Source organism: Sphaerodactylus townsendi, linkage group LG05 (assembly GCF_021028975.2).
Source record: "Sphaerodactylus townsendi isolate TG3544 linkage group LG05, MPM_Stown_v2.3, whole genome shotgun sequence".
Lineage (NCBI taxonomy): Eukaryota > Metazoa > Chordata > Lepidosauria > Squamata > Sphaerodactylidae > Sphaerodactylus > Sphaerodactylus townsendi.
Window position 1 is genome coordinate 48,195,690 of NC_059429.1, and position 26,994 is coordinate 48,222,683.

Below are 26,994 nucleotides of genomic sequence, written 5' to 3' on the forward strand. Positions count from 1 at the left end.
AGAAAGCAAGCTTCCAATAGATTGAAAAAAAAGAAAGCAGATGAGTAATACGCACCCCATGATCTGTGTGCAAATGTTCCACGATTAAAAACAACTTATGAACTTCATCTACCTGCTGAATTGTTTAATTCAGCTGTTTAGCTGTCAACGATTTTTCTGTATTTAGCTGGAAGTATTCTACAGTTACTGTTACAAATTAAGTAACCCCCCCCCCCCACTTACTTGATTTATCCCACAGGGCAGTAAGTTCAGAGAACTGCGGAGAATCATTTTCCAAAGGTACTTTCAGTTCGTTTCCAGAACTCTTGGAGTGCCTGTGAAAAAGTCTGTTGGCAAACCCCTCCAGTTTCTGCAGAGCACTGGTTGTTCCTGTGCTCTGGCTGCTTGATAGCTCTTGGTGAGCTGCCATCTATGTATTTAAGGTGTATATTTTTAAAAAGCAAAAAAAATTCTCAACTTCTGTACAGAAGCTAAGTACGACGCATGTATCAAACTTCCTGTAGGCAGTGTGTTAAAACCGCAACTGCTCTTCTGCTTCCTGTTAATATAAAACCAAACTTCAAGGAGCTATTCTCAGTAAAAGCCTCTTGATATAAGATCAGGGTGGTGGCTAGTAAAAAAAACCCCTATCATGTTTGCATGTTAACTTTCCCTCTCTTCCCAAACAAAGCCAATGATAAGGAAGACCTTGTTAAATGCAAAAAGGTAATTAGAAACCAGGCCATGTAAACAAATGTGAATGTATGTGTATTTGTGAGTGCATATACACACACTTTATAATTAACAGTAATCATTTATTTTTCTTTTGTATATTTCACTGACTACTAGTCATCTTAAGTTGACTGTTCCATTACTGAGGATGAAAAGTGATCAGTGTCTTCAAAACTATTCACATTAACAAAACTGGAAGGAAACTCCTGTATATTGGATACACCGTATATACTCGAGTATAAACCGACCCGAATATAAGCCAAGGCACCTAATTTTACCACAAAAAACTGGGAAACTTGTTGACTTGAGTATAAGCCTTTGAACTTCTCAGTAGCAGCTAAAAACAGAAGATTTGGGAGCAAGATTAGATAGAGTTGCTTAACAGAGTTTGCATTAGGGATGAGCAGCTTTCTAGCACTCTAGGAACACAAATGAACCACTGTTTTCCTCCAAATGTAGACCAATTCTGGGATTCATAGCCATGTCAGCCTAAACTTTGCTCCAAAGAAAGCCTTTGTCTTCAGCAACATCAGTATTTGGCAGTAAACTACTGTATGAAGAATTGTATTCATTTAGAATGCAACGCACCAATAACCCTTAGGAGAGAAATGTCACATCCCACCTTTACAAGAAATGAATTAAATATCCCTGCCATAGACCTTAATCTGGGATTTCTAATTCACTATATGTGTTAATACCTTGCATATCTCATGCTTTATAGATATTGTAACTCTACAACATCTTATTCTGCGTATCTCATTTCAGTTTTATATGTTGCCTAGAAGTCAGCCTAATGAATTTACACACCAGCGCATCTGATGAAGTGAGCTCTGATTCTGGAAAATTTACATTGGAATACATCTTGCAGTCTTTAAAAGTACCACTGATTGGGACACTTAGTCTTTTCAGGAGTGGCATTATTATAGAATTGCCTGACAATTCTCAATTATTTATTATTTCTCATCAGAAATGTTTTGTTGTGTGACAGAAAAAATCGCATGAAGCTTTTGTCATAAAGAGATGTCTTTTATACTGGCTCCACTATTCAGTAAAATGGTGCTTTTTAAAGCACTAGTGAGAAATCAGGGAGACATGTTAGTTACTTATGTGCTACAATCCTTTTGTCACAGCATTAACAAAATCACATGAAATTTAAGAAGTTAGAATTATGTGTTTTCTGATCTCAATAATCATAAAATATGATCATTAAGTTACAAAATGCTGAAGGCTGAAAAATTATTGTGGCTCCTAAATGTTTGGACTGGCTTCTAGAACCAATGAAAGTTTGTCAAGGCCAGTTTTAAACATACCAAATTTTCTTCAAGAACACTCTACCACATTTCTAAAATTCTACAGAAGTTCTGTACAATATTACCTCAGTTTTGAACACATATACAGCTCTTCACAGTATTACTGCAATAGGTTTTTCTGAAGTTGTTTGCTAAAATGGTGGCAGAACTGAAATACCAAAATATACTGATATTTGCTGTAGATATTGTTACTAAGAAATATACAAAGCATTTTAGTGTAACAGGTAGATGGTGCCAAAATGTTAGTCTGAAGAATTTTTAAAATTTATAGGAAGCTTTTAAATCAGAAATGATTTTTCAAAAAATACAGTACTGACCATATAGCTTCTGTAAGTGTAAAAGGGGGGGAGATATTCTGGGGATTGTGTTAAACCTGTTGTTTTAAGTGGGGAGAGAAAACAAAATGCATACCTTAAGGCAGAAAAATCTTAAGCATGGTACGTATTCAGGATGGTCATTTTTGAACGGCAAAATTAGACCTGTGTACCACCATTTTTTTAAACCTGGGTCTATGTTATCCTGGTTACTCCCTCCTCACGGCTACCCGTTTCTTTCCAGAAGTCGAGTAAGTCTGGGAGGTAATGCTCCAGTTTGTTCTGCACGAGCCCGGTCTTTTGTATTTATACCACAAGCTCATCCCTGGCATTTTGATTGGCTGTTGTTTTGGGGCAGGAAAAATAAACCATTTCTGCTCCTGTGGTATTTGCATGGCAGCAGGGTCACCCCGGGGTATTTGAAAAGAATCACCAATTTGGCGATTTTTGAAAATCCTGGGATAAGGAAAGTATCACGGGGCAGGAAACTGTGGAAAGCTTGCACGAACTGGAATATTTCACTTGCCCATCCTAGGATATTTGGACCATGTAGAAATGGCCTGTGAATATTTTTTCTAATGTATTACATATTTACTCTCATCATCACCCCACCCCCAAATAATTACAAGCCAAAATTTAAGGACAGGCCTATTTCATGTACAATAACCTCAAACGAGAGAATCAGACCAGGCTGGGAAATTAGGGTTTTTTTTCTAAATACATGGACTTATTGAGACATGGATGAGTATGGACTAACTGACCTTAAAATGTAAAGTGAACATTCATAACTCCCAATAATACACTGCCTAATGTTCCAAACTGGGCCAGGAAAGGCATTCTTAGAATGCTATTTTCGGTTCTGCATGTTTTATTTACATGTGTACTTAATGTTAATCTGTGTTGCATATGACCAAGATTTATACTTACGTCAAGCTTAATGACTGATTTCCAAAGACCCCAACAACTACTTCCACACAACAGGTTATTTTGTCTCATATTTCTCAAACCCACAGAATATAACATTCTTTGAAAATCATGGACATTTCCAAGCACTGTTTATGGTGTGATTGTTCAAAAGGATAACAAAATTATAATCTCTGCAGTCTCTGAAAAATCTCCCCTGAGCTTCTCTTTGCAGAACTGATAACAAATACTAGCAACAATTAATAATGTTAAAGAGTCAGTCCAGAGCTACCTACAACCACAACAGCCCAGCAAGAGCCTTTAAAACTGCTTTAAAAATCTCTTTACCAGAAGAGCAATGTAAAGATGAGACAGCAGCATTTCTATAAATAGCAAAGCCAAGAGGAAGTTGTTGCTATGGCAGCACTGGCCACATTTCTATTTTAATTCTGAAGATATATACTGGCATCTACTGCCCAAAAGCTAAAACTACAGTTACAAAGGGACATGAAACTTGCCTAGAAAATTCATTTATGCAAATGAGCAAAATTCTCCTGAAGACGGTGCACTAAACTGTGGAAAACACAAAATAGGTTGCATTGCAAAGAATCAAAACCCAAACAAGGAGGAGAACTGTACAGAGCAGTGCCAGTATAAGGTGACTTGCTAGATTTAACCAGCAAATGAATTCCAGAGCTTTTAAACCTGTTGGTAGCAGGGGTTTTAGAAAGGGTTTCATTTTCCATCACAGTAGAAGTATGTACCTATCATAATATTTGTAATGATTTTAGAGTGTGTGTGTATGTGAGAGAGAGACTTTAAATTGAGAGCTGAGTTGGAGAAAGTGAGCAATATGATTGGTTAATTCTAGAGTGTGAATGTGGAAGAGCTGTGCTGAACTGTGCAGAGTACGACAAGATGTCAGAGTGAAAAGAAAGTGTGTCAAAAACTCTAGTCAGAGAGTTAAAGCTCTGGGTGAGCATGGCAGAACATTTTATGGCATCGGAAAGTGAAGACTGAATGAGTAAAAGCTTTGTGTGAGTAAGTCAGAGTATGCTTAAACTCTGTGTGAGTAAGTCAAAGTATGCTTAAGCTCTGTGTGAGCAGAAGTCAGAGTGTGTTAGGATTTCAGAGTGACAAGTCAGAGCCTCAATAAACTGTTAGACAAAATACAATATATTCCTGGTGACAGCTACTATATGGGGAAGAATTAAGAGAACAAATATTAGTTGGCACTTATAATGTATTTATTTATAAAGAAAAAATAAAGAAAAAATAAACACCTCAAAGTATATTTGACAGAATCAATTTCTATAAATCTACACAGCCCATTTTAACGCAGTTATAGCAGCAAAGAAATCAAACTACTGTGTTTCCCCGAAAATAAGCCCTATCCCGAAAATCCGGAAGGGCACGTTTAATTTATATTTTCCAATGACCTCAGGTTTAACAACAGTATTGCAAATTAGAAAGAACCCTATCATGATTTTTCAGGATTTTTGGAGGATGCTTAAAATGTAAGCTTTCCTCAAAAATAAGCCCTACCAGTAGTTACAGATCACAAATCACGGACAATGCCCTGTGCTCCCTGCCAATGAGGATGCAGCTTGTGTCACACGTGAAGGGGAAGCAACGGGTTGCCAAGAGCCCATCTTAATGAATTGTGAAGGTACCATATTTTCCCTAAAATAAGCCCTGTCCTGAAAATAAGCCCTAATGCATCTTTTGGTGCAAAAATTAATATAAGATCCTGTCTTATTTTCAGGGAAACACGATACTATCATTGCATCAGTTAGTTCATGCCCAGCTCAGTTGTTTAGGGCATTCCTGCACCTGTGTCTTTAAATTTTCAGAAACTAGTGATTAATTGTGACATTTTTAAAAAAATAAAGTTATTTTGATGATAAATCTCTCAAATACTTTCTGATTTGGACACAGATTATAGTACATTCGTGATATGTATGTGTTTGATTTAATGGGTAATTTTGATGTGATACTGTAAAGGGGAACATTTTATATTATCAAAACTTAAGAGCACATGCCAAATTTTATCAAATTTACAGCTGAAAAGAAACTTTCTTTCAGAAACCCTGAAGGGCACGTTTAATTTATATTTTCCAATGACCTCAGGTTTAACAACAGTATTGCAAATTAGAAAGAACCCTTCTAGAACACAAAGGGTAACTGTATTTGTATATATTAGACAATTACATACAAAAGCTTTTGAAAGCACAATATCAAATTATGGCTGCTTTGGATTTAATGTGTCAGTTATTGGTAGCCTTAGATTGCCAATATTTGGTTTGATTTATTTGATTTAACATTCCATATCATACGTTCCAGTATCTCTGAGCCATAACTAATAAGCAAGAATCAGTTGGGGAGGTGTAGAAAAAATAGGCATAGTCAATGCCAAGAAAAATAAAGGGAAAGGAGCAGGGAAAAGGAAAGCAGCCAGTTGGAGACCTGATAGTTTAAATTTCATGTTTATATTTGACACACTATTAAACTGTTAAAGGTATCTGATGAAAGGAAACTTGACTCTTGTTGGTCTCTAAGGTGCTACTGGACTAGATTCAAACCCTCAAACTGGTAGCTGCATTCTGAGGAAAAGTGGAAGAGTCACACTGACAGACAAGAAGTACAGGAGAAATGACCTCACTGGACCTTATATCTCCAAAAGGCTGCTGGCTTCAATATCTTTGGTAATTTTTCAGCATAAACACCCAGAGATCCTGAAGAGTGATGCACAAGATTTCTAAGATACGCTGAAATGAATATAGGGAAGTTTAACTTTAATGCCAAGTGTTCTACACATGGTCCAAACTTCTCAGATGAAGAATCAGTGCTTCTAGTGTTTCTTTTAATCGCTCGCCTTAACCTGGTAAATCAAAAATTTTCTTTGCGTTGGACACAGTACAGTAAAACACTGAGTCACAAATATGGACCACCAATTCAGGTCACAAATTCTCCCCAATCAGATTTTTCCATTAAAAAATTACCACCACAGATCACAAGCAATGAGGATGCAGTATCGTAAACTCTCCAAAGATTTGCTGCAGACATTCTTCTGGGAAATTTCTCAAAGAAGGGAAATTTCTCAAAGATGAGGGGGATAGTGAGCAGGAAGCTGAAAGGGAAAATCAAGAGAGTCAAAACTGTCCAGGATGCTTGGAGGTTATTTAAAAACACAGTAATAAAAGCTCAGCTGGAATGTGTCCCACAGGTTAGAAAAGGCAGCACCCAGTCCAAAAGAAAGCCACCATGGTTAACAAGAGAGGTTGAGGAAATTATCAGAAAAAAGAAAATGTCTTTTAGAAAATGGAAGTCCAGTTTGACTGATGAAGAATATGAGAGGGAACACAAATGGTGGCAAAAGAGAAGCAAGTTAGCTGTAAGGGAGGCAAAAAAGGATTATGAGAGGCACTGGCTGCGAACATCAAGACCAGCAACAAACAGTTCTTCAAGTACATCAAAAGCAGGAAGCCAGCAAGGGAAGCAGTAGGCCGTTAGATGACAAAGGAACAAAGGGTGTGCTAAAAGATGGCAGGGAGATTGCAGAGAAGCTGAATGAATTCTTTGCATCTGTCTTCACCCAAGAGGAGGTGAGGAACATTCCTGCACCTGAACCAAGCTTCTTAGGAGGCGAATCCGAGGAACCAGCGAAGATAGTGGTAGACAAGGAAGAAGTTCTGGCAGCCATTGATAAACTAAATGTTACAAAATCCCCTGGCCCAGATTGCATTCACCCAAGAGTTCTTAAAGAGCTCAAGCATGAAATTGCTGATGTTCTCACTTTAATATGCAACTTATCCCTGAAATCAGGCTCCATCCCTGAAGACTGGAAGATGGCCAATGTCACACCAATCTTTAAGAAAGGATCTAGGGGGGCCCCAGGAAATTACAGGCCAGTCAGTTTGACATCTGTTCCTGGTAAATTAGTAGAATCTATCATTAAAGATAAAATTATAAAACATGTAGAAAAGCAAGACCTGCTGAGAAAGAGTCAGCATGGCTTTTGCAGAGGCAAATCCTGTCTTACAAACTTACTAGAGTTCTTTGAGGATGTAAACAGGCATGTGGACAGGGGTGAACCCGGTGGACATTGTCTACTTGGATTTCCAAAAGGCTTTTGACAAAGTTCCTCACCAGAGACTGTTGAGAAAACTCAGCAATGAAGGAATAAGAGGGGAAGTCCTCCTAAGGATTAAAAACTGGTTGAGAAACAGGAAGCAAAGAGTGGGTGTAAATGGGAAGTTCTCACAATGGAGAGATGTCGGGAGTGAATTGTCCCCAAGGATCCGTTTTGGGACCAGTGCTCTTTAACCTATTCATAAATGACCAGGAAGTAGGGGTGGGTGGCGTGGTGGCCAAGTTTGCAGATGATACCAAATTATGTAGGGTGGTGAGAACCACAAAAGGGATTATGAAGAGCACCAAGCGGACCTTTATAAATTAGGTGAGAGGGGCTCCAGAAATGGCAAATGCAGTTCAATGTAGCAAAATGTAAGAGTGATGCACATAGGGGCAAAAAATCCAAACTTCACATACACGCTACAGGGGTCAGTGCTATCAGTCACAGACCAGGAAAGGGATTTAGGCGTCTTAGTTGATAGTTCCATGGGAATGTCAACTCAATGCATGGCAGCTGTAAAAAAGGCAAACCCTATGCTGGGGATAATTAGGAAAGGAATTGAGAATAAAACTGCAAAGATTGTCATGCCCTTATATAAAGCAGTGGTGCGACCGCACTTGGAGTACTGTGTCCAGTTCTGGTGGCTGCATCTCAAAAAGGATATTGAGGAGATAGAAAAAGTGCAGAGAAGGGCAACAAGGATGATTGAGGGACTGGTGACACTTCCCTATGAGGAGAGGCTGCAGCGTTTGGGACTCTTTAGTTTGGAGAGGAGGCGGCTGAGGGGGGATATGATTGAAGTCTATAAATTATGCATGGGGTAGAAAATGTTGACAGAGAGAATTTTTTCTCTCTTTCTCACAATACTAGAACCAGGGGGCATTCATTGAAAATGCTGGGGGGAAGAATTAGGACTAATAAAAGGAAACACTTCTTCATTGGTGATTGGTGTTTGGAATATGCTGCCACAGGAGGTGGTGATGGCCACTAACCTGGATAGCTTTAAAAGGGGCTTGGACAGATTTATGGAGGAGAAGTCGATTTATGGCTACCAATCTTGATCCTCCTTGATCTGAGATTGCAAATGCCTTAACAGACCAGGTTGATCGGGGAGCAACAGCACTTGAAGGCCATTGCGTTCACATCCTACATGTGAGCTCCCAAAGGCACCTGGTGGGCCACTGCGAGTAGCAGAGAGCTGGACTAGATGGACTTTGGTCTGATCCAGCTGGCTTGTTCTTATGTTCTTATGTTCAGTGAAAAGTAATGTCAGGCAGTTCTGAATAGGATCTGTCTCAATCTGAAATGGATCTAATACATAGCACAAGTACCTCTGAGGAGAATAAACTAAAAGCAGTAGAAGTTAAACAGTGTAGCAAGCATACACACTGTACTAGCATATTATTCCTAGTTTTCTGAGTATGCTGTCATTAGTATGTTAGTTTTATTAATATTTAAACAAAGTAGAGTATCCTGCCTTTCAATGACAGGTATTCCAATACAAATAATTTGAGTAGTTTTAAAGTTTATCTGAACTTTTAAACCATATTAAGTGTGTGTTGTTGAATTTTTCTCCAAATTAAGTTGTTAGAGTTCAGCTGCCTTGACTACTAGAAAAACCTCTGTGACATTAACGCTGCACATTAAATTAACATTGCATAATTTTACTTACTAGATGCAAGTCAAACACGCTAAATTAAACCTCAGCCTGTTTAGAATATGAAAAATATCTAATCAATATACAGTGCAAAAAAAGTCCCTAACGCAAGACATTAAACTGAAGCTTGGTGTGAAGAGTAAAACAGACTGAATAGGCATTCATTTCACTTATTAGTACGCCTGCAATTGGCATACCAAACACAGGTGGAAGTCAGCTGCAACTCCTTGTGGATTTGTCATGTCTGTACACAGAACCCATCACGCCCAGTCGATCAGACACTTACTGCCCTCAAAAGCTTAATGAAGACACAAAAATTAATGCATGCTAGTTTCCTGCTTTGAATAAGTCAGAATATAGGAATATGGCTGACAGTACTATCCTGGCCTAAAAGGAAAGGCAAAGTTTAATTTAAAAAAACCTAAAAAATGAAATCATAACTACTTGAATACCTACATGAAATGCCTATTTCCTGTTTTCCTCTGAGTAATGACCATAAGAAACATGGAGGCACTGGTCAGTTCCAAAATGCTTAGTATTAATAAAGTAACTGAACAGCACATCTGAAGGGTACTTACCAGACCTAGCTTGTTATTGCTATCAATGCATTAGATAAACATATGGAACAGAAAAGGGGGGGCAGAGAGATCAGCATTTCCCCCCCTCTCCCATATAATTAGATTTTACCTGAAATATTTGGTGAGGCAGTAGCAATGGAAAGCATACACTGTGATCTACAGAGAAGTGCCTTCCTGCTAGCAGATGTCTGAAGCAGACACTTCAGCTTTACTAGCTCAACAAGGGCTTGACATCTTACTCATAAATACCAAAACAAAAAAGTGATTTAAGCCTTGATAACTTCCTACCCTCAGATCCTTGTGTAATCAGCTTTCACTACTCTTCAATTATATTCTGTATATAGGAAAAGATCGACATTTACATACTAAATAGATAGCATGAATAATGAAAAGAGAAACTAGTATATAGCAATGGAATACGAACAGTGAGCATTAGAAAGATGGGCGCAATTTAGAAAGCTCAAAGCCAGCAAAGTTCAGTATTAGCAGTACAGGATGTGACCCAAAGCCTGGTGTGAATAGGATCTCTGCTCACTTGCATCACAGGAAATATTCCATGTGTGAATGGGAAATCCTCACTTCTAGAGCAGGTTAAATTTAATCCATTACATCAAAAATAGATTCAAGAAAGTTACCCAGTTTTGCTTAGATTACTCAGCAGACATTTCTGGTTGGAAAAAAACAGTTAAACTGTATATTGATTAACAGCTGAACAGCCTTTACCTAAAGTGTACAGGCAGAATAAAAGCATATCCAAGCACACTGAAGAAGTTCATGTGGTTGAAAGCTAAAAGAAAAGAAAACACTTGGAGCCGCAAATACTTTTTGACCTCTAAAATAAAAATAACACTGTATATATTCTCATGCAGGGAGAAGTTCCCTTCTTTGGGGCCCATTTTTACCCATCAAAGTCAAAAAGGGGAAGGGGTAAAAAAAGCCTGTTGTTTTGTACATGATCCAAATGACCAGCAATAGAACCCCTGTTCCACACATTTCTCTTTTCTTGTGTTGAAAGACACTGATTATGACCCCCCAAAAAGAATCCCCTCAAATTCCACTTGGATGATGGATCAAAATTGGTGCCTTTAATGAGGTTGCCAACTTCTGGGGGGGGGCTGAACTTCTCCCCCCCTCGAGAAAATGTCGGCCATGGAGAGTGGACTCAACAGCCATATTCCTCACTGAGCATGTCCCCACCATGGTCCCAAAAGCCACAGCTTCTGAGAATCTACCCCCAAATGTCCTGGGATTTGCCCGCCAGGAGTTGGCAACCCACGACAACCATTGTTGAGGATGATCCCTGCCTTCCTCCCTTCCACGATCTACAAGCTTACCCTCCACTGGCTTACTCTGAAGTAAACCTTCCAAGATCCACATGCAAGGATTTCCCCATGTGCTCCTGCCCTCCTTGGCAATGCAGAATCAAACAATTCCTACCCACCCCTGCCTCCCCATTAAACAGCCTCGATGAGTGAAACCTTGCAGGGCTGCAGGTAATAACTCCTTTAAAACCTGACATCATATTTCTCACCTGGACTCAGCCAGTTTGCCATCCACCAGGAAAGCCCCTGGAGCTCAGTGGGGCTACTGGGGGGTCTGGAACCCAAGGTGGCACTGCTGGGGTCCCCATGTGGTCCCGCCCCCAAGAAGGACATGGGGGAGGGGGAAATGAGGCCACCCAAAGCAGGGTCTACCCCCTGGCCCCCCATTCAAGGGGGCGAACTGAGGTTAGGATTGTGCTGAAAATCTGTGCTCCTCCAACTCCCTCCCGTTTCCCGCCCTTTGCTGCTCACCTGTTCAAGAGGATTCACCAATGGTGCTCCACCCCCGCCCCACGCTGTCATCACCGTCATCAGCCAACCAGACAGTTGGGACAGGGAAGTCGGAAGTGGCTTGGGATAGCCATCTTGGGCTGTGCCTCTCTAGGAATGGGGATTCTTTCCCATTAACCCTTAGACTCTCCGAAGGAGGCTGAGAGGACCCAAGCCATGCGGAGCCGCAGTGCAAGGACAAAAGAGCCGCATGCGGTTCCGGAGCCGCAGGTTGCAGACCCCTGTTTTGGGGCAACCCCACATAAACAGGTTACCACAACCCATGACCACTAAAACACTTACCTAGAGCAGTCTGAGAGTAGTTTTTATTGCTTTAACAGTAGGAAATATTGTGATTATGCAAAAGTCTGTAAAAAATTTTAAGTGACCTTTGTTTCAGCAGAAGAGAATCACCATGGTGATTAATGAGTGAGCCCAGGTTCGATTATCCTCCAAAATGTGCCACAGGAGTTTTTAAAATTCTGTTGATTATTTAATTAGAATGCTCATAGGGTGCCCTCCCTTTGAACAGGTCCTCAAGATAGTCAACAAGTTATACATCTCAAAACTAAATATAGTCAATGAGCACATGGTATAAACAAGCAGTGTCCTCTACATCAATTGAATTCATACTTTTTCTTGAAGAAAAAATGTTTGTACATTCTGAAAGGCATTCCAGACCAATCTTAACTCCTGGGGAGGTAATTCCATAATCCGAACCAGGCAATTTGAAAAGGATCTTCCAACAGATCCTAGCTGACCAATAAGAAGATACTATAGTTTGTATGTAATACTAGCGGTACCCGGCCACGCGTTGCTGTGGCAAATTTCCTCCTCATCACAGTCCGCAACCCACACAGATGTCCATGCTGGTCCAATGATCCCCAGCACAGCCTTTTGGGCTGGTCAAATAGAACCCCTCTTTCCCTTTTCAACAGATTGGATTCACAATGTTGTATTATGGTTTGTAGTTTGTTTAGTAGAATTCAGTGATGATCCAACACAGGCTGGCACTGACAGTTCAGACCTAATTTACCTTGGAGTATGCAATGGCAGAGCGCACTCTCTGATTACGCTCCAATTTACTCTCTGATTACTTGCCATACAGGGGGAAAACCTGTTGCAGCATTCTTCTCTGTAATCATTGTAAGCACAGGCTGAAGAATGAATGTATTCGGCTAGTTTTTTGGGGGGCGCACCCGCAAATATGTACAGTGGCTATATATATGTGAACTGTTCTTATGATTCTGCCAATGACACTGTGCTCAAGGCAGTTAAAATCTCTAGTGGAAGGTTTTTTTTTCATTTGCAACATAGTCTGTTAGTTATCCTGGATTAGAATATATAATTAGCAGTGCAACGATTGCATTACTTATACAATGGCATCAGCGGTCATGATGAGCATGGTCTGAAGAATGCCAGTCCACACTGTAAGAGGTTTGTATTCCTAAGGCTTGGTGAGACACCAGAGTGGGGTGGATTATGCGTTCTGAGGTAATATTTCATTCAGGGAGAGGGACTGGAGGTGAGGGCAGAGGCTTCATGTGTAAGTGTGATTATTTTCTAGATAATAGGTTGAGAGTGGTTTCATTTCTGTCTGGCCAGTACCTCTAGAGAAACGCTGCGCGCCTGGGTCGCCTCAGCTTCTGTCGTCCCTCCGCTCCCTCACTGACTCCTGGCCCTCTCCCAGAATGAAATATTACCTCAGAACACATACCTCAGAACAGGCCCAGTATCCATCAGATGGCACTGTTTTTTTGGGAAAGGACAGTGATGGCGCTTTGGGGGGGGAAAGGATGGTGATGGCACTGTTTTTTTGGGAAAGGATGGTGATGGTGCTGTTTTTTGGGAAAAGACGGTGATGGTGCTGTTTTTGGGGGGAAGGACGGTTTACCTGGCACAGGTGAGATATGTGAGGTGGTGAAAACACGCTCGGATGAGAGAGCAACATTGTCTGAACATTTCACAGCATTTGGTCCAGTAGTTTTGGAGAGCAACGATAAGAAACAAATGGACACTTTGCTTTTTATTTATATAGATTTATTTTTGTAGTTGTAATATACTGTTAGCTGCTCTAAAGATTCTGTACAGTCATTTTAGTGGGGTTTACATTTGAACAAATTATCCTTTACAAATAAAACCTGCATTTTTAATGTGTACTTGATTAGGTAATTAATTAGTGAAGAGGCAGCTACTTAGTCAACTAAAAATAGTTGACTGTCCTTGTAACATTTAGGAAAAAGCTGTTTTCTCAAATATTTATATCCAGTGTACTTAGTGTAAGTATGAGTTCATTAACATTTTCATTCAAGATGCATGGGACTGGATTTTCCCCTTTCCAAGCAGTAGCAATTTAAACTGATATTTTATAATACAAATCACTTTCATTTAATTAAACCTTAAGTTCGGGGTCTTACCACAACACAGAAATTGGACCCATATTTGAGCTCCAGAACATTAGCTCATTCGTTATCTTTTGGGAGGCACTCTGCCCCAAAACAGATTTTAAAAGCTATTCATTGAGACACGCAACAATTCAAGGAACATTTTCCATGATATCCAGGAGGGTATTTCCCCTGCTTTCCAGTCCTCTACTGCTTTCGCTATCCTTTCTCCCCTCAATGCATAAATCACAACAGGTATTCTTTGTGGTAGTGTAAGGAAAAATCTTAATCTTGTATGTTAGTAATGCAGTGGGGTTCAATCACAGTTGCAGTATCAGTAGACAAGTAAGTGAAATGACAAAACATGCAGGTTTGTAAGTAGGTACCTGCGCTCTTATTTCTGTACAGATTACTAACTTTTTGGATATAAATAGAGGAACTCTTTAACCAGTCTAACACTACTGACACACTCACCAACTTGCTGCTGTGCAAACTTTCTATCACTATTCCAGAATTTCAAAATATATCTTTTCTATCAGCTCCACTGAAAAGTCTACCTTCTACCCGCAATCCTTTTCTTATTTCTTCTACTTAGCAAAATCAGAAAGTAATATCTAATGAGTTATTTCTGGTACTTTACTTGATCACAAACCAAGTACATTTCTAAGAAAAAAGGTATGTGATGGGTAACTGAAACAGATCTAAGAGCCAATGAAACCTTTCATTGGAATAGCAGGACTCTGCCTTGCTGTACAGAAAGATCACGGAGACCACAGGTGCCAACCACTTAAATGATCCCACATTTAACAACTTAACTATTTACGACAACAACTCTCTGTGTTGGGAAATTCAGACTGAAAAAGTTATACTAAAGGCAAACTAAGCAAAATTTTGCATACTGATTCACCATCGCATGAAGCTGTGCCTTCTACAAAAGGAAAGTTACATTAACTTTTATAACTACATGGGGATTTTTTTTACATGGGGAGTAGTTTTCTATTGGCAAGTGCAGAGGTATGACACAGCCCTATCTGCTATTTTGCAGGAGGGCTAGGATTGAGCTGTAAGATGCTATTTCAGATGTAGCAGTGATATAAACCACGACCACAGTATTTTACACACTCAAGCTTACTGAGCCAGCAGTTACTCAAATTCCACTTGAATTCTGTTTGCGGCTCTCAGAAACTATTTTATTGCACACGTTTCTCTGGTTTCTGGAAAAAACACATATTTAAAAGGAATTACTATGACAGACCTGAAAATTTCAACAAAATGCTAGAATATGTAACACACAGTATTTGCCCCATATGTAAATGTTAAACTCAAAATTTACATCTGTGGTTGAATTGCCACACTAACATAGAACTTCCTGAAACAGTGTTTAAATGCCCACCCACACAAATCCAAGCGAGTAGTTGATGCTAAAACTTTAAATAGCCATTTGCTATATAACTGTGCACAATAAATAGAATCAAATCAACTGAGAGGCATTAAAAATATTGAAGCAATTAAGAGAAGACTACTCTCCTCAAACTGAGAAATCTCCTCCAGGGAAAAGCAAAGATACATGGATATGGGGTGTTGTGTGGTTTCCGGGGTGTATAGCCGTTTTCTAGTAGCATTTTCTCCTGACATTTCACCTGCATCTGCGGCTGGCATCTTCAGAGGATCAATATCTGAACTTCTTTTCTCATTTCTTCTACTACTTAGTAAAATCAGAAAGTAACATCAAATGAGTTATTTCAGGAACTTTACTTGATCATAAACCAAGTACATTTCTAAGAAAAAAAGTATGTGATGGGTAACTGAAACAGACCTAAGAACCAATGAAAACTTTCATTGGAATATGACTCTGCAAGATCATGGAGACCACAAGTGTCAACCACTCAAATGATCCCACATTTAACAACTTGGCTATTTACGACAACAACTCTCTGTGTTGGGAAAGTCAGACTGAAAAAGTTAGATAGAAAGATCTTCTGAAGATGCCAGCCACAGATGCAGGTGAAACTTCAAGAGAAAATGCTACTAAAGCATGGTCATAGAGCCCAGAAACCACACAATACCCTAGTGATTTTGGCCATGACAACCTTTGACAATATATACATGGATATACTGAAGATCTCTAAGCAGTTGTCAGCAATTCTTAAATGTTCACGCTTACAACTTTAGAAGTACAGTGCTGCATTACATGCAGTTCTATTGAAGAAACATATTTTTTAACATTAAATATTTATGAAGTGGCTAGGTTGGAGCCAAAGTACTGCTTCCACTAGCAGAAAGCACTTCTGCTAGGGTGGGTGGGGGTGAGAAGAGAGAAATGCATACTGCCCATTATTACTTGCCACTAGCTGGAGCAACCTGTGCCCCAATTTTTTACTTCTGAATTTTCAATGGAAGCAGCAGGGCAAAGGACACAAAACTTGTTCTGGAGTGAAAGGCTGTTCTGGATTCTTGGAACTTAATTAATTTTTTCCTCCAATGTCCTACCACTTTACGTTATAGCTACTAACTCTCCAGTAGCCTGAAGAGTCCAGAATAGCCTGCGTTTGTCAGAATTTAGACACTAAGCAGCTTCATCCATGGTTAGTATTTGAACAAGGGACTACCAGGACAATTCAGGCTGCTATGTAGAGTAAAGCAATGGCCAACTACCCCTGCTTATCTCATGCCTTGAAACCCTATGGTTGTGAGTTGTTGGCCCTTTAGTATTATTACTAACTTTCTATACTATTTGCATTATTTCTCTTATGGTGAATAATGGAAAATATTAAGGGATAGAATAAGTTTTCAGGACACTACCTAGGAGTTTTTTATTATGAAAAATATTTGTGTTTCTTAGCAAGTGATGTGATTTACTTTTTATCACAAATATTCAATGTCTTGGATTCTAAATATCGCTTTTGTTTCCATTGAGTGGTGCACTGATGCTAGGTGTTTCTCTGCTTATAATAGAGGACAGCACTACAGAAGTGGAAGCAAACATAGGTCCCAAACCAATAGTTGATGTTAAAATGTTAAATGGTGCAACAAAGCATTTCCTGGAGCTTTCTGCAAATAGAGCGGGACAGACAAGCCTCAAGAGGTTTTATATGAAACTAAGTTATATTTTAAATCCATAAGCTACAAACAAATCATTTGCCCAAAGGGGCTATCACTGTTTAGCACTGACAGGTCCATTGACTAGTAGTTCAACATTTACCTAACATTAATGTTCCCTGCAGTTTTAAATAAAAATTTCTGCTTAAGCCATTGGAACTAATTTTGTTAAATATAAAGACGTCTTTTTGCAATGCATTTTTTTAAAAAATGAAATCTATTATAACTGATCCACACATGAGGAAACCATGTCCCAAATCAAATTATGGCTTATTTTGCTGCATCCACACTAGGATTAAGCCATGATCTGGAAGTAAAGCCCTTAGCACTGATAGGGCTAAGAAACCTCACTCCTGTACTTGATAACAAATGATGCCCAATAATATTCAAAAGGTACACTGTTTCCTTCACACCAGTATCCTTAGAATACTGTACCATAGTCAAATAACCAATCATCCATTTATAATATTTCACCAGCACACCAACTATAACTGTCAAAGCAAATGTATTTGTGTGCATATGCAGGTAAGTTCCACAACTTTGAAATAAACCAATTAACTCAGCATCAAGTAACAGTTTTTACTTTTACCTTTTTGTAAGCAGTGAAGAGGGTACCGTATATACTCGTGTATAAGTCGACCCGCATATAAGTCGAGGCACCCAATTTTACCTAAAAAAACTGGGAAATTTTATTGACTCGCGTATAAGTTGAGGGTGGGAAAGGTTAATCAGGAGGCAGGGTGCTGAGCCGGCAAAGGAGCCTCAGCTGGAGGAAAGAAGTGCCCCAGAAGACTTTGGGAGGCTTTTTAAGGAGGTGCGAGGTGCGTGTGGAGGGGTCTGGGGAGAGGGAAAGCAGCTGAAGGCAGGAGAAAGCGAAGCAGAGAATGCCTCATCCCCCTCATTAACTCACGTTTTCTTTCTTGCAGGCTCTAAGTCTAAGGTTTGGTTTCAGGGAAGCTGCCGCTCGGGGCAGCCTGTCTCTATGGTTTTCTTAAAAGGGCAATGCTGGAGCTCCCTCATACTGGGAGTCTAGCAAGCTCAAGTAGCTTGGTAGTGGGTGTGAAGCTGTCTATTTGACTAATGACTGCAGAACTGCTTTACCCACTACAGCCTCCCTACATGAGTCAACATCCACCAAATACTGTCAAAAGAAGGATGTCAGTGAGGACCACATGGCCACCTTGCAAATGTCCTGAATGTGTTCATTAGATGACCAGGCAACTGACGCTGCTTGCACTCTGATACAGTGAGTGTGAACGTCCTTCAGCCAAGCCACCACTGCTGAGTTGTAGGCCAACTTCACTGGCTTGGACACCCACCTGGAAGAGGTTTCCATAGCTACTGCTAGATCCCTATGTGGTCCCCTACAACAAATGAAAGCTTGCTGTCCTTTCTAAAGTCTGCAGTGCAATGCAAATAGAAAAACAATGCCCTGCACAGGTCTAGATCATGCAGAGACTGCTCTGCTGGGGAATATGGTTTGGAGAAGAACACTGGCAACACAATGTCCTGACCCATATGGAATGCTGAAACCAACTTAGGCAAATGCTCCAGGCTGGGGCACAGCAGCATCTTTATTTGATGGAATTTATTTAAAGGTGAATAACACCTGAGAGCACTCAGGTCTCCTACCCTTCTAGCAGAGGTGATGGCAACGAGGAAGGCAGTCTTATAGAACAGGAACAATAAGTTACTCGAGGTCATATGTTCAAAGGGGCATTCCACGAAACCAGTGAGAACCAAAGTCAAATCCCACTGTGACACAGGTCTCTAACAGTGGGCACATGTTTTGTAAACCTTCGAGACAACGCTTGCAAGATGGATGAGCAAAGAGGTGAAAGATGAACCAAGGTGAAATGCTGAAATAACAGAAAGGTGCACTTTAATTGAGGAGGTGGATTTACTGGAGTCTTTTGGGTGAGTAGGTAATGAAAAACACAAGGTAAGTCACATGATTCAGGTACAATGTTTTTCCCCTGTGCCCACAGAACAAAAAACAGTCCCACCTGTAGTCATAGGACTTTGTGGTAGACTCTTTTCTGGACTCTAAAAGGACCTCCTTTACCCCAACAGGCCATTTTTCTGAGGGTGCAGCAGCCAAGGTGTTAAGCGGAGTGCTCACACGTTGTGGGGCAACAGAGGAACCACGCTGAGTAGCTGAGCCTTACCCTGCCTAGCCTTTGGTAGGGAGAAGAACAGGACTTGCCGAGGAAGTCAAAGTCGAAACCAGTAGAAGCACTCCTTATGACTATCAATACTGGCCATTTTCAAAGTACAAGTCACAGGTTTCTTGAAAAGGGCAAAGCCCTTAACTTTCATGGTGGAAGAGAAAGACTCACAATTTTGAAGAAAAATACCTCACATAGTCTGAGCCCTGATCTTAGGTGGAAAAAAAATCAGCAGAGCTGAAGCAAAAACTTCTTGAAAAAGGGCAGCCTTTCTCAGCTTCCATGGCAGAAGAGAAAAAAACTCACAATTTGGCCAAAAAACTACCTCACAGTGCCTGAGGCCTGGTGTGAGATGAAGAATCAGCAGAGCTGAAGCAAAAACTTCTTTCCTCCGTGGCAGGAAAAAAAAACTGTGGGAACAGCACTCCTCCCCCTTCAATCACATGGCCCCAAAGGGAGGGGGAGCGAGTGCTTCTCCAAGGTACAGAGCAGACAAAAAGCTTGCAAATCTTTTTGTGGCAGTCCTGGGTAGGCGCAGCCCCCAATGTGTGGCTGCACAGAATACCAACAAAGATTAATAGGATGCCCTCTCTATAGCAGATGTGCATCTTGAGTTTGGGTATCCCAAAGTAACAGTTCATGCGGATGGTTACACTTTAATGTTTCTGTTACTTGCCCCTAGCGTTCAAATGATGCCAGAAGTATTATTTCAACAACAATGTTCAAACTAGGTCTGGTAAAGTTTCAGAAGGCATGGATACTTACAACTGGACATTGGGAATTTGATTTTTCCTTAGTCCAAAATCTGCACTACATACACATTCAGCGACTAGACTGAATAAAGTAAATAGGATGACTGGGGTCTTAGGCTGCATTTGAACATCAAGCTGAATTGTGATTTACAGCTGGATGTTGTGGATTTTACTGAAAAATTCCAAAAAGGTCAAAAGTAACGCCTGCATTTAGCAACCCACCCACAGATACCTTGACCTAGCAGAGTATATGAACAGGTACAGTAATTAAAATAATGACCTCTGTGCTATTTTATACCAAATTATTTCTCCTTTGGAAATCTGCTTCCATAATGAATTGTAATTTTTAAACAATTGTTAATTCTTGATAACGTAAGTATGGCTTGTATGTAAAAGTGTTTCAAATTAATTAGGGTCTGATAAATTCAAAAATTGTTTACTGACTAGAATTCATTGTACTAGCAGTTATTTTGACACAACGTTTCTTTTTGCCAGTGGTAAAGCTACTATTATTTTGAATATATAATACATATTTGCAAATGTGCCCACCAAAGTCACTGTACTATCCCATAAAAGTTTCTACTAGCCTATGAAGTAATACATTTATCATTTGGGCATTTCAATAAGCTCTGGAAAAATGAGCATATCAGTTTTCTAGCAAAATGTTTTCCTGCTTAGTAGCCTAAAATGTTCTTGTCAAGCAACTATGAAAACTGCTATTTACAAGCCTCAAATAAATTCTGTTATAACAGCACTGTCAATGCACATGGAGTTTTTCAACAGCTTTGTATACAAGGCTTCCCAACTCAGAAGATCACAAAAATTGTTACTAGCCTGCTTATTCAATTGTCTCCCCAACTTTTGCAAAGCTTTTCTACTTGGGCCTCTCGCAACAACTTTTATTCTCTGCAGTGACCAGTAACAAGCACAACAATATAAATAAGCTCCTGCCCTTCAAGGCTCTAGCTTCCAGCGCACTAATGCAATATTAATGTTACATTATGCTTTTTCATGCCATGGATATCTGACCCACCCATCAGGGCAAAGCTTTCTGACACTAGCAGAGTGCACCTCTGATTGTGGGGGAAGGGGAGTGAACAAGAGCGGCCCAAGCAGCCAGGCTCCAAGATGAAAATCTGTGCTTAATCTATTTCCCCTGTTAGGTTGGTTGCCACTGCTCCCCTCAGCTCTGGTCCACTCACAGTTGGGGTGGAACAGAGCTTTCTGAATCTAGGCAAGCCCGTCAGAGCTGTCAAGAGAAGCATTGGCCCAGTTAAAAGATAATAAGAGATGCAGGGCTTGTGTTCACAAACAATAGTAGCCACCATGATGAAATGTCAAGTCATCATGGTAATCTGGCATTCACTATTTGTCAAGCCTTGACAAACATAACAAATCATTTTCTGACACTTTCAGTCCTTGGACTGTGATTTAAATTATTTCCCCTTTACAGTAAGACATAGTTTGCCATTCTACTAAATCAGCAAGAAAGTACTTCTACACGAAGCGAGACTTATGAACAAGCTTCAAACCATTGCTTGCAATCCTGAGTTGACAGGAAAGTGCAAACCACACAATGGTTTGCTCCAGAATTGACTTAAGTAAACTGACAACACATGTCAGGGAGAGGCATAGGCTTGTTTTTTATAAATTTATTTATTCACTTTTTCTCCCCAATGAGCTTACAAAAAAGCTTACGATATACTCCCCATCTCCATATTATCCCCACAACCATCCTGTGAGGTAAGATAAGCTGAGAGCATGTAACAACTTTCTAAAGGAGAGTAGAGATTCGAATCTGGATTTATCAACACACTAACCAATACACTACACTGGCTATGCTTTCTGGAGTAGTTGTTTTAAACAGTACTATAGGCAGGTAACCTCACACTGTCCTTACGCAGAAAGGCAAAATCATTCAGGATATTTTAGAATCAGAAAAAAGGAGTAGTGTGTGGAAATGTACAAAAGTGTGTAAGATGGTACATGAATAGAAGAAGTGGAAAACTTTTTTCTACATCTTCTATAATATTAGAACTTAGATCACCCAACAATACTGACAGTTTCAGAACAAAGAACTTCTTCATCCAAAACATGATTAACTCAAGGAATTCACTGCTGCAAGTTGAAGTGATGACTACTAGAACAGATGACTTTAGGGAACTAGACAAATTCATAGATTTGTGAATACCCTTGAACATCAGGTGCTTGAAGGGCAACAGCAGGAGAGGGCTACTGGCATTATGTATGTGAGCTTCCCTGAAATGTATGATTGGCCTTGGATGGCATGCATAGCTCCTTGTTTCCAAACAGTGATAATCTACTCTAATTCCCTTACTGTAAAAAATCTGTCTCACATGTCATGTAACTTGCATGTGCTCAGTAACATTACCAACTCCTGTTAAATATAAAGTAAAGTTTCCCCTTCAGTTGTGTCCGACCCTGGGGTACCACTGCAAGCAGTGATTTGATAGGCAAGCCGTTTTTGTGGGCTGGTTTGCCATTGCTTCCCCCAGCTATTCTTTACCCCCTAGCTATGTGCTAGGTCAGGGGTCTGCAACCTGCGGCTCTCCAGAAGTTAATGGACTACAAATCCCATCAGCCCCTGCCAGAATGGCCAATTGATCATGCTGGCAGGGGCTGATGGAATTTGTAGTTCATGAACATCTGGAGAGCCGCAGGTTGCAGACCCCTGTGCAAGGTACTCATTTACCGACCAAAGAATGGATGGATGGTTGAATTGACCATGAGCCAGCTGCCGGGATATCTGACCCACAGGGGGCTCGAACTCCTGACCGGGTGAGTGGCAGTGCAAGCATTTAACCACTACGCCACGCGGCTCCTCTGTTAAGTATACCTCTTTCCTAAATTACCTAAGCATACTAAATTCAGCCTTTATTCTGTGCTTGCAGGTAATGCCACTTGCTTTGACTCAAGCTACTGTGGGTCTGCAAAACAGTGAATACTGCATTTACAGAAGTAAGCCAATACTGACTTTCACAAACATTATTCAGGAAGTTAAGTTCTATCATAACAGCTGGACATTAAGTGTGTTCAGTCCAAGTTAAAAATGTGATGAAAGTACCTTAAACAGCAAAGTATACACTTCTGGGTTCCGTAGTACATAAAAGCGATTGCTATTATTCATGTACAGCAAATATCACTGCTGTCTGATCTGTAGCTATACTAAATGTGCCACAGGTAACTGTAGTAACTGACTGAAAGCTCAGCATCATAAGGTACAGATTGATGAACTGAAGTTTTAAAAACAGCTAAGCACAACAATTACATGGCTTACAACTTACTGATCATTGTTACAGCACTATTTTACACAAATCTGCTTCTGAGCCAAATTTACTGCCAACTGAGCCATATCTAGGACCCAGTTACCAACTTACTATCTGACCCTCAACTACCAACCCAGAGCAATTAGAAACTACCATTATTACATATTCTGAGAAGTTACGGACCTGCTTATGAGCCCCATGGGGCAGAGTGGTAAGATATAGTACTGCTGTAAAAGGTATACTCACAACCTGAGCTTGATATCAATGGAAGCTGATTTCAGGTAGTTAGCTCAAGGCTGACTCAGCCTTCCATCCTTCTGAGGTTGATAAAATGAGTACCCAGCTTGCTGGAGAGTAAAGAGTAGACAGCTGGGGAAGGCAATGGCAAACCACTTTGCAGATACTGTCTGCCTAGTAAACATGATGTGATGTCACCCCATGGATCAGTAATGACCTGGTGCTTGCACAGGAACTACCTTTACCATCTCTGCAGATATGCTTGTGCACTTTAACACTGTAAATCATGTGTAATTGTGGGTTAAAGTGGAGCGGGGAGAGAAAGAATGCAATGAAGTATGCTGGCTGTAACACAAAGAAATAACTAGGCATGTGTAAGGAACATTTTTGGAGAGGTCACAATCCTATTATCTGTGTTCAACATAACAGAGTGAACAGCAATCAACATAATTAAGAAAAAGTTTAAAAATTCATGTCACAGCTCCAGATTTCATGCCTGTTCCTAGTGCTGTTCCAGACATATGGTGATGTTAACAGGTCATTCATCTGAAGCTAAGTCCTTCTAATCTGTACCTTGAATATCCAGGAGTCAGCTCATATTCCAAGCCCTGAGCATATTGCCTATTTTCAGGAGAGTGAAGCTTTGCTTGGGGGTCTGAACAAAAGGGAGTGTTGCTAAATACTCTAAGATAAGTTAAGGAGGGTCCTTGCTTCAAGAGACTGGCCTGCTGCACAGCAGCACACAAAGATCACCAATGGACCATGTGAGAAGGTGACTTTAGATTGTTTAGTGTTTATAACAAATACCTAACAAAGGTTCTGTGATGTTGGTGAGAAGGTGACACAATAGGGAAGAGAGATTGTAACAGAGCTGTATGGAGAGCCTGTCTGTTCAGGGTGGAGAACTGCAACCAGAAGGTTTTTCAAGCTCAGGCACACATGGATTCTGTAAACCAGACCAACGCAAACGGCAGGCTTAGGCCATAATCACTGTCAGTTAAAACAGGATCATTATGATAGGACAGTCTCTAAGAAGATACTACAGTGTTTATCTACCTCCACAGGTACTTTCCACATCACTTCAGCTCTGAATCACACACTAAGGATACTATCTTCATCAACACAACCTCAATACATTGAAATCAAGCACCGTGAAGAATTTATGCCCTATAAGGTAAGGGTATTCTAAATTAGAATTTAGATTACTTTAAAACAGAATGCAATTCTCTATGGATTTACTTTCTTGAGAATTACTGCAAGCCGTCTTTACTGTGATAAACTAAAGGATTTATTTAACCAAATAATAAATAGTTACCTCATAACAGCAAACTTCTTTGCAAGCAAAGCAATCTTTACAATTAAATGCAATGTTAGTTTAGAGTCATGAAAGTAAATATTAATGAAAGTGCTAAATTGCCAGTGCCAAAACTGATGTTGAACCCAAACATTACAATACATTGCTAGTATTACAAAAAATAAAAAAAGAAACTGATTTACTTTTCCACACAGACCCAAATCCAGTGGTGGGATTCAAATAATTTAACAACTGGTTCTGGTGGTAGTATTCAAATAATTTAACAACTGGTTGTTTACAAGCACCATTTTAACAACTGGTTCTGCCAAAGTGGTGCAAACCTGCTGAATCCCACCGCTGCCCAAATCCCACAATCTACCTGTATTCTTGTGAAGTCTAAGATGTGCTTTATACATGTGAAAGAATGCAGAATGAAGACTACATCTCTCTTTAGGTGAAAGATCAGATTTCAAAACACATATTCCCTGAAGTCCCTGCAAACAGAAAACTACAACAGCAGGAATTTATTTGCCTGCTACTCTAGTTTTCTATTTGCACAGCATTTTAAACACAAAGGACAATTTAAAACTGGAATATATCATTTGCAGGTCATTCTACAGCCTCATTCTCCTGCATATATAAACCTGGTCAAAGTACAGGCTCTGGAGTTGGTTGTGGGTACAAAATGTACAAGTTTTGGGGATTACTGAAGTGTTTCTCATGTACAAAACTGCCATTCAATGCAAAAGGGATAGATAAGCAAACTCAAAAGAGATTAAAGCTAGATAAAAACAAGTTTTAACTATCAAAATTTACTTTCAATAACTATAAAAATACATTATGCCTCCTTTTAAGCATACCCGCTTAGTGAAATAAAGACAAACTTGTCAAAAATTATATCAACTATCAGTTGTTTTTAGAGTGCCCACACAACAACTGTGTGCGATTCATTTGCCAATATTACACTATCCATCATGAGATGAGAGTTAACTTTCCAGAGATTTAAGATATTTTATATGAACTTGACAACACAACCAAGCTGAAAAAACTTTACAAAACCCGGAAATCACAATCCCCACAAGACTAGTGAATTTACAGCATGCGCTAGAGAGCTGTTTTGTGGCACGGATGGAAGGAGAAAAAGAGAAGGAAACACACATGCACTATATAAATCAATGAGCACCGTTTGCATCATTATGCGGTTCTCTTTGCCTTGACACCAAGGTTAGTCAACAGAGCTCCTTGGAAAGGCCAATGAGTTTGTAAAAAGAAAACAAGAGCTGTAAGAGGAAAATAAGGGGGATGCCTGCCTGCCTGCCCACCTTAATCCAGTCCCAATGTGGCAGACTAACCGGGTCGAGGGGGAGAAAGGGGAAAGGTTAGAAGTGTCCCAGGCGAGGCTTGGCCGTCGCTCCTGCAGCTGCCCTGAGCAGGGCGGGAGACTAGTTCACCCGCTTACTCCTGGAAGCCCAGCGCAGGAGGGGATGCAAGCGACTCAGCAGGCCCGCGAAGCTGTCAAGGGACAACGGCGTCGGGGCGGCTACAGCCCCGGGCTCCCGGGCCTGCACCGGCCGGCCGAGGAAAGCCTCTGCTAGAAGTGCCGCAGCCCGCTGGGCTAGGCCGCAGGGCCCGCCATTGCCCAGCCCGGGGCACCTCTCAGAGCGGGGAGGGCACCCGTCAGCCTCCCCTGACTCCGAGGCCAGCAGGGCCGTCCCTGCCACTCGCCCTCCTCCTGGCACTCACCGCTCTCGATCTCGTTGCCTTTCTTGGCGGTGGCGGCGTTCCCCATGGCCGGGCCGGGGCGAAGGGGAGGAGGCCGGGTCGCTCCGTCTGTCCACCGGGGAAGGGCGGGAAGCCCAAGTGCGCGTCCAGCTGGGCTCGGCCCCTTCCCTTCCTCCCTGCTCTCCGCGCTCCCGCGGCTCTTGCGCTCGCTTCCCCCGCTGCGGGTCTCCGGGCGGCCTCGGCGGTGCTGGAGAAGCGCTTGCAAGCCCCCCGCCTTTCCTGCTCCACACACGGCGGAAATGACGGCTGCTCAAGCGCCTCCTTCTTAGTCGTCCTTTTGCCGGTGCTTCAATCACAGACTCCCGACCTGGAAAAGCAAATGATGCTTACTTTGAATTCGGATTAAGTTGACTATTTCTTTTTGCATGGAGGACAGCCCCTGGGGGAGGGGAAGAACCACCGCCACCCCCAACGCCACAGACGCGCGGGACAACAGGCGCCCTTTCTCGCTGCGTTAATCTCTCCAAAATAGTTGTCCAGTGCTCTGACTGACTGAGTTCCCGTCTGTACGCACGCTTACATGAGAGTAACGCTGCAGGAAATCCACTAACTCCTGCGCTAACATATATAGG

At 40.9% G+C, this 26,994-nt stretch overlaps 1 protein-coding gene across 4 annotated transcripts in view; it reads right to left on the reverse strand.

Moving 5' to 3' along the window:
* The window catches only part of PRKACB (protein kinase cAMP-activated catalytic subunit beta), an 81,889-nt gene extending 55,209 nt beyond the window's left edge, over positions 1–26,680 (reverse strand). For 2 of the 4 annotated variants that reach the window (XM_048496826.1, XM_048496825.1), the window contains exon 1: positions 223–409. In XM_048496826.1, the coding sequence (XP_048352783.1) occupies positions 223–409 (187 nt within the window). Of the gene's footprint in view, positions 1–222; positions 410–26,383 lie in introns of those variants that run through there. The other 2 variants (XM_048496827.1, XM_048496829.1) reach the window with 2 other exon arrangements.
* Positions 26,681–26,994: the final 314 nt, after the last annotated feature.